Source organism: Lactuca sativa, chromosome 6 (assembly GCF_002870075.4).
Source record: "Lactuca sativa cultivar Salinas chromosome 6, Lsat_Salinas_v11, whole genome shotgun sequence".
Lineage (NCBI taxonomy): Eukaryota > Viridiplantae > Streptophyta > Magnoliopsida > Asterales > Asteraceae > Lactuca > Lactuca sativa.
In genome coordinates, this window is record NC_056628.2 from 53677401 (window position 1) to 53685124 (window position 7724).

The 7724-nt window shown below is 34.5% G+C and overlaps 1 protein-coding gene across 1 annotated transcript; it reads right to left on the minus strand.

Annotated features, from left to right (window-relative positions):
* Positions 1-292: 292 nt before the first annotated feature.
* LOC111905329 (NADPH-dependent aldehyde reductase-like protein, chloroplastic) lies at positions 293-1268 on the minus strand. The gene has a single exon (XM_023901026.3). It carries the CDS (start codon positions 1204-1206, stop codon positions 397-399), a length of 810 nt encoding a protein of 269 aa, XP_023756794.1. The 5' UTR covers positions 1207-1268; the 3' UTR covers positions 293-396.
* Positions 1269-7724: the final 6456 nt, after the last annotated feature.

Sequence of the window (7724 nt, forward strand, 5' to 3'; positions counted from 1 at the left end):
TTAAAATGCTTATACCCTTGGCTTTAAAAACTTGTAAAATCTTTCATGACTTCAAAGCAAATTGTAGATGTCATCGTTGGTTTCGTGTGAAATCATAGATGAGTTTGTGAAATCATGGCCCGTTAAGTGAAATAACTGGGGAAGGCATGAAACTTTGATTTTGTTGGTAAAATGGTATTCTTCTCAATTTTTAGCTATTTTTTAAAAAGTGATTAAGAAAATCGGTTAAATTTGTTATTTTCTTTGTTTATAAACTACAATGATCAAATTTAGTCTATAAATATTGACCAAGTCCTTTTAATGTTCCTTGTCATTTTTTCAATTATATGATAATATCACTGTGACATGAAATCAAAAGTAATTTGTAAACAAAGATACAAAATTAGCAAACACCCTTCACACATATCCTCCATTGACACGAACGATCTGACCATTAATCCACTCTCCGGCGTCGCTAGCCAAGAACCCAACCAACGGAGCAACATCCTCCGGCAACCCCAATCTACCCAAAGGACTCTCCTCAATTGCCATATTCACCATCTCCTCTGTTTTCCCTTTGTAAAACATATCTGTCGCAATAGGCCCAGGAGCTACACAGTTCGCCGTGATCCTCGTCCTTTTCAGTTCCTTCGCCAGAATCTTCACCATGGCTTCAACCGCCGCTTTAGACGCTGCATACGGCCCAAACCCAGGTCTCAGAGCCACCACCATCGAGGACGTCAGACAAATAATCCTCCCTCCTCCGCCTTGTTTCAACCTATTCGCCGCTTCCTTACAGCATAAATAAGCACCTCGCGTGTTCACTGCGAACGTCCTATCGAATTCGTCGAGGGAGGAGTTGGGGATTGAAGAGTATGAGGAGTCAAGGATCCCGGCGGAGTTAACGAGGATATATAATGGGGAATCGAAGGCGGATTCAGCTGCATCAAAGAGGGCTTTCACTTGAATCGGATCAGATACATCGGCTTTGATAGAAACAGCTTGTGGGGATTCCGATTGAGATTTGGAATTGATTTCTGAGACGAGTAGATCCGCTTCAGTGGAGTTGGAACGGTAATTGATGACGAGCTTTGCGCCGAGGGATGCTAGGTGGAGAGAGATGGCTCTGCCAATGCCGCGAGAGCCGCCGGTGACAATTGCAACCCGGTCCTGCAGTTGGAGGGGCTGAGATTGGGTGGGTGCGACGGTGGTGATTTCGGTGGCCATTGATATGCTTGAAAATTGAGTGTGTAAATTGGGGATATATGAATGAACATCACCGGCATAAACCTCGTCACTGCTGACGTCATCTTATATAGATAGAATTGATTTGAATTGTTTACTTCATATTTGAAATTTGATTTTTCACGGGATAATCACAGCCTTACAAAATCATAAAGAATTTGAAAAATTCCTAAATTCCAAATATATCCATATATTACGAAATAAACATTCGTATATATTATGATTGTTAGAGTAAAAAATCCTTACACCCCTGAGTGTCACTTGATAAAAGAAAAGAACTAAGTAAGAGGATTTGAAAGGAACACAGTAAAGTTTGGTGATTCTTAGTTTTTTTGGAAGAGAAACATATCTCATTGGTTTTAAGTCGGATTGACATTAATATCAAATGACATTTAAATCCTTAAAACCGGTCCTGAACATGAAAAGTATAATTGTCTTTTTTTTTACTTTCTTTTCTTTTCTTTTCCTTTCAACTCAAGAGCGCCTAAAATGAATACTTATTTTCTTTTCTTTCGAACTCGGAAGCAAGGAATACTTTATTCTTTCCACTCCCTTTCTTTTCTTTTCTCTGCTAGTTCTTCTTTTCTTTTCTTTTCTTTCTTTTAATAAACTCAGGAGGAGGGTGTTAAAATTCATGAGCATATCTATAAAAGCAACGAGTATAAGTATATAGTAAAACAATGTATATTCTCGTTCCTTATCTCTTCTATAATAGATGTACATGAACGCAAATTTTATCCGAATGCTACATAGTTCTTCACTTCTTTATGAAGATCTTGGATCATGCTTGCAAGCATCACACATGCTACATCTTCCTACTCGTTGAACTTCCGACTTCGTGTTCTAATTATTATTAACTATAATAGTCTCGATTTCTCAAGGAATTTTAATAACGTATTTTTAGCGACATGAACTTATTCTTGTATTTGAGGACTATCCTAAAATTTGATGTAACTCAGTAGTTTGTCCTTTTTTTAAAAGAGAGCACGAGATAAGTTTTTTACAAATGTTCGATCATCTAAAGAAGAATTAAACTTCAATTTTAATATTTTCGATATTTGATCATTTATAAATTGATTGTCCTCATATTTGTTATAAACCTAATTTTATAAAATTTAAGATCCACGTTCAATGATTATTGTTATGATTTAAGTATCATCATACAATACTAAGTTCAATCGGTAGTCAACTGTTGCTAATTGCATCTCTATATAATTTTTAGATTTTTATGGGACTTGGAACAAGAAACTAGTGTCTACATACTTAGGGTGTGTTTGGCTTAGTTTTTAAAAGCTCAAAAGTTCTTTTCCAAAAAGTTGTTTTTTCTTGCATTAAAACTCCAAAAGTTACTAGTTTTCCAAACATCTTTTTGTTTTTTTTTTCTTTTATAAAAATGACTTTTGGCTGTGAAAAACTAAGTCAAACACCCCTTAGCCTCATATTTACAACGTATTTAGATATGACCATCGTCAAATAATGAACACACAACCTTCAACTTTGCTCTAACCGAGTTGAAAAATTATTAATTATCTATGTGATGATGTGGTGATAAATGATTATTTTTTATCATGCCCAAAACTATACATATAAGTTGATCCAACACTTAAATGAAAGATTCTTGATAATATTTGTATAATCTCTAGTTTATAAAAATATTTGTGCTGCATGCATAATTTTTTTTCGCCAAACACGATTTGGAAAGCAATTTGCACACTCAATTTAAAAACATATTTTAATGTTTTTTTAATAACAATTTACATTGTAGTTTTATCAAATTTTTAGCAATGTAAATCGTTATTTAAAAACATAGTTTAATGTTTTTTAATTTGTTGCCAAAAAATTATCATAATAAAAGCATATAATAAATAAAACGTTGATAATCATAATAAATAAATTATTTATAAGCAATCATTATTGAAGTTATCCTAATTAGTTAGTATTTATCTTAATTTTATTAGAGTTTAGCTTATTAGAACGTTTTTCTAGTTTATCTAGGTTTCTTTTCCCAGTATATAGTATATATTATGTATTATGCCTCCGAAAGTTAAATAATGAGAATATAAATTTCAGTTTACTATTAAATTTGCCATGGTATCAGAGCGAATATGGAAAACCAAATGAAGATCGATGATCGAAGGCGAAGAAGGGTGGTTCTTCGGGTGTGGAGAAAACAACGATGGATATCTCATCACCATATTTTCTCACAACTGTTGATCATCCTAGCCAGAATTTCATTGGAGAGAGCTTGCTTCGCAATGGAAACTAACGATTAGCAATGTAAGAAGACAAACATGTTGCTTGCTAAGAACAAGATTGGTTTTGTCGATGGAAGTCTGCCCATGCCTAAAGAAGACTCAGCAGATCTGATGAACTAGAGAATGTGTAATGCCATGATGAGAGGTTGGCTAATCAGTACGATGGAGAAAAAGATCAAAGCTAGTGTTAAATATGCCATAACATCCCTTGATATATGGTTGGACCTTGTAGAATGATTTGGAAAAGAAAACCCCCCATGGGCATATGAACTCAAAAGGAAGGTTACAATAGGTCATCAAGATAATTTCACAATTACTTCTTATTACACGAAACTTAGAGGCATTTGGGATGAAATCTAATCGTGAAGTCTCACACCTAGCTGCACATGCAATGGATGCTCATGTGATGTAATAAAAGAGTTTGCCAAGATGCGTGAAAAAAGGGAGGTTTTATGATTTTTGATGGGCTTGAATGCGGAATATAAAGTTGTTAAAACCCAAATATTGAGTTCCAATCCTTTACCCACTCTAGTAGTTGCATATCACTTGGTTAAGATGAACAACAAAGGCAAATTGGAATGGCTCGTTCTTCTAGGAATGACACAACATCATTTCATGTTTTTGGGAAACCCAACACGAAAGTTTATGGAAAGGGGGTCCTCAATCATCATATATCAATAAGAAAAGCGAAGATTATTAGTGCATTCATTGTAAAAAATCCAGACATGTGATAGAAGGTTGTTTCGAGCTAATCGACTACCCAGAATGGTGGACACCCAAGGGAACCAAAACTCAAAACAACAAGATCAAGCCTCCACCACGAGCTGCTGCAATTGTTGCTGATGATGTACAAATCCCCAACATGATGAAAGAAGATTACACTAAGTTGCTTAAGTTGTTGTGTTCCACTCTAGTCAACGACAATACACGAGTGACTATAAACATGACCGTTATGACATCTAACCTTGTAGAACCTTGGATTTTAGACTTTGGTGCTAACGATCACGTTACTCATCATGAGGATTGGTTGAAAAACATAAAAAACAACATTGGTTGTACTTCTGTAAGTATTCCAAATGGGAAATGTGTTGCACTCAATAAAATAAGAAGTATGCACCTATAAGATGGAATTAAATTAAAAGACGTGTTGGGGATATAAATGCAATTTATTTTCTATGAGCAAAATCACGAGAGAATTGAATTGTTTTTGACCTTTCTCTCGGACAAATGCTATATACAAGACTTACCCTCGAAAAACCTGATTAGGATGAGTAGAGAGACAGGCAATTATACTACTTGGAGCCATTTTAATGTAATGATGTGGCTATAGTTGTATGGAGCAAGCATGAAGTTTGGAATAAGAGATTAGGACCTGCCTATGATGTTGTTCTTAAGAAAATACAACAAATAGGAAGCATAGACTCTAGTAATCAATTTTGTGATTCTTGTATTCGTGCTAAACATAGTAGATTACCCTTTCCTATTAGCTTTGCAAAAACTACTAGTTGTTTCGATTTAATACATGCTGGCATTTGGGGTCGTTATCATCATCCTTCTCTTAGTTGTGTGCATTACTTCTTGTCTATTGTTGATAATTATAGTCATGGTGTCTAGGTGTATCTCATGAAAAATATGTCTAACGTGTCACATTTTTTAACCAAGTTTTACGACATGGTTGAAACACAATTTGAAAATTTTATTAACATAATATGAACAGATAAAGGATTTGAATTCCAATCTTGATTCATGCTAGAGTTTTATAAAAATCATGGATTTCTACTTGAAACATCCTGCCCATACATGCCTTAACGGAACAAAATAGTCGAAAGAAAACATCGACACCTATTGGAAATAGCTAGAGCATTTCGATTTCAGGCTTCCTTCCCAATCAAATTTTAGGGGAGAATGTGTGCAAACAACCGCATACATCATAAACAAATTACCAACACCAATGATAGAAAACAAAACTCCTCATGAAATCTTGTCGGGAAAGAAACCGACATATGATCACTTTAGAGTGTTTGGCTGCTTGGCATATTCTCACAATAAATTTGGTAAAAATGATAAGTTTGATGAGAGAGGGAGATAATGCATATTTCTTGGATACCCTATGGGACAAAAGGGTTACAAGTTATATGATTTAAAGACCCTCAAAATTCACACCACTCATGATGTAACTTTTGTTGAGAATGTCTTTCCTTTTGATGAAAATTATAAAGGGTACAAAACTGTCACACCCCCGAACCAGACGGTGGAAACGTCTGAGGGCTCGCGTGACTTAAATTGAATATCATCACAATGAATATACATGAAACATAACATAAACATCACCATACATTAATACATTACAACTGACATTGTTCACATCAAGTACATTGTTTAAATATTACATTTCCATAGCATAAATTGTTTGAAAGTTTGCAAAACATAACATCCTAACATACTTGGTATTACTCTTCAACTTACCTGTTACCTGAGAATACAAATTATTTTGAAAACGTCAACATATGGAATGTTGGTGAGTTCATAAGTAGGTTTGGTATGAAAATGCTTTGTACAATTTATAAAACCTAGAAAATCCGATATTTTCTAAAACCGCAAAAAGTGTGAAGATCCATAGGTTTATGCATGAATGGTTTTCAAAACGTGAATATATTTGAGGAGTTTGGCGTTGTAGTTATTGAAGTACAAGTGATTAATGATGATTACCCCGGAAAACCCGATGTTTTCTGATAAAAATAGTATGATTATTTCAAATTATTGTACCGTCACAACAAATGATCATGAATTTCCTTGATTACTTAGACAATATTGGATTTATTTATGTGAGTCGTTATAACCATGCATGATAATGACTAGTTCGTCTGTCTTGACATTCTAGCGAATGCCGGAATTGATCTTAATATTTTGACACCCTAGACTGGCCGAGTCTAACTGTAGCGAACAACTGAGGTGTGGGGGAGTCACCCCCGTATAGATCTATACACAAACTCTCGCTCTCCCTCCAGAAGACTTTGATTATAACTACAGACTACGACCGGAACTTATTGGTGCGCCCGTTATTACTCACTTAATCCAAATGAATTTGGTTAACCTTGATTAACGATCTGATTTTTGTTTACTTTAATAGCCGGCAAGCCTAACAGACGAGGAGAAGAGGACCACGATGTCCTACTAATCACGCTTGTACCTTACTAGCAATGATTTACTTGGACTTTACTAGCAATGCTAATGGGCCACTGAGGCCCAATAGTACGTAAAAGCCATTGAGGGTCCCTTAAACATGTAATTGGATCACAGGAGGCCCAATAAACATTTATTATTATTGTTGGGCCCAAAAGTCATATTAATGGGTCACAAAGGCCCAATAAGCATGTTTAGAATCTTTCAAGCCCAACAATTTGAATATTTACTTGTTTTATGTATAGTATAATTGTCGGAAGTTTGATTGAACAACTGTTAAATCGCAAAGGCACGAAGCTTGTCGATTGTTTATAACGATATTTGAAAATATATGTGTATTCTTCATTCTATTTTCATAAGTTGTAGTTTGGTATTTTTGACCCAAATATTTTAGTAATAAAATAATTGACTCAAAAATATTGGTTTGACCTATTCAGCCCTTCTTTAATAAAATGACAATCTTAGTCCCTGTTTATAAAAAAATGACATTTTAGGCCCTTAAACTATTTTCTTGACATTTTTGGCCCATAGATTTATTTAAATAATGTTTTTAGCCCAAAATTTACTCTTAGGCAGTTTTTGCCCCTTTGGTAAAGGATTTTCAGTTAAAGTCCAAACTTTTCGCAAATTTTACAATTTTTACCCAAAGTCCAAAAACTTTGCATTTTTTTTATCTTTTTTTGGCAAAAAGGGTCATTTTAACCCCTGAAATAGATTTATTTACCCCTTTTACTCCCTGTTTTGAAAATTTTACCATTTTCAGCCCCTTAAAACTCATTCTTCTCGCAATTTTGGGCCTATGGGCCGAAAAGCCCAAAGTTTGGCCCAATAGACTACAATTTTCGTTTCTAGTCCTTTGAAAAGCATAATATTCATAAAAACTTCTATTTTAACTGTTTGGACTCTTTTGGTCTTTATAAAAACTGTGAGTGACAATTTTTCCCCAAACTTTTGCTTATTTGACAAAAATAGCCCAATAATGAGTTTTATGTTGTAACTTGTTTATTTTAACCCTTATATGGTAGATTTTCTTAACTTGTTAAGTTTAATACTTCCTAGATC

Excerpts from the sequence above, each read along its gene's own strand:
- LOC111905329 (XM_023901026.3), bottom strand. The coding sequence starts at position 1,206 with ATGGCCACCGAAATCACCACCGTCGCACCCACCCAATCTCAGCCCCTC.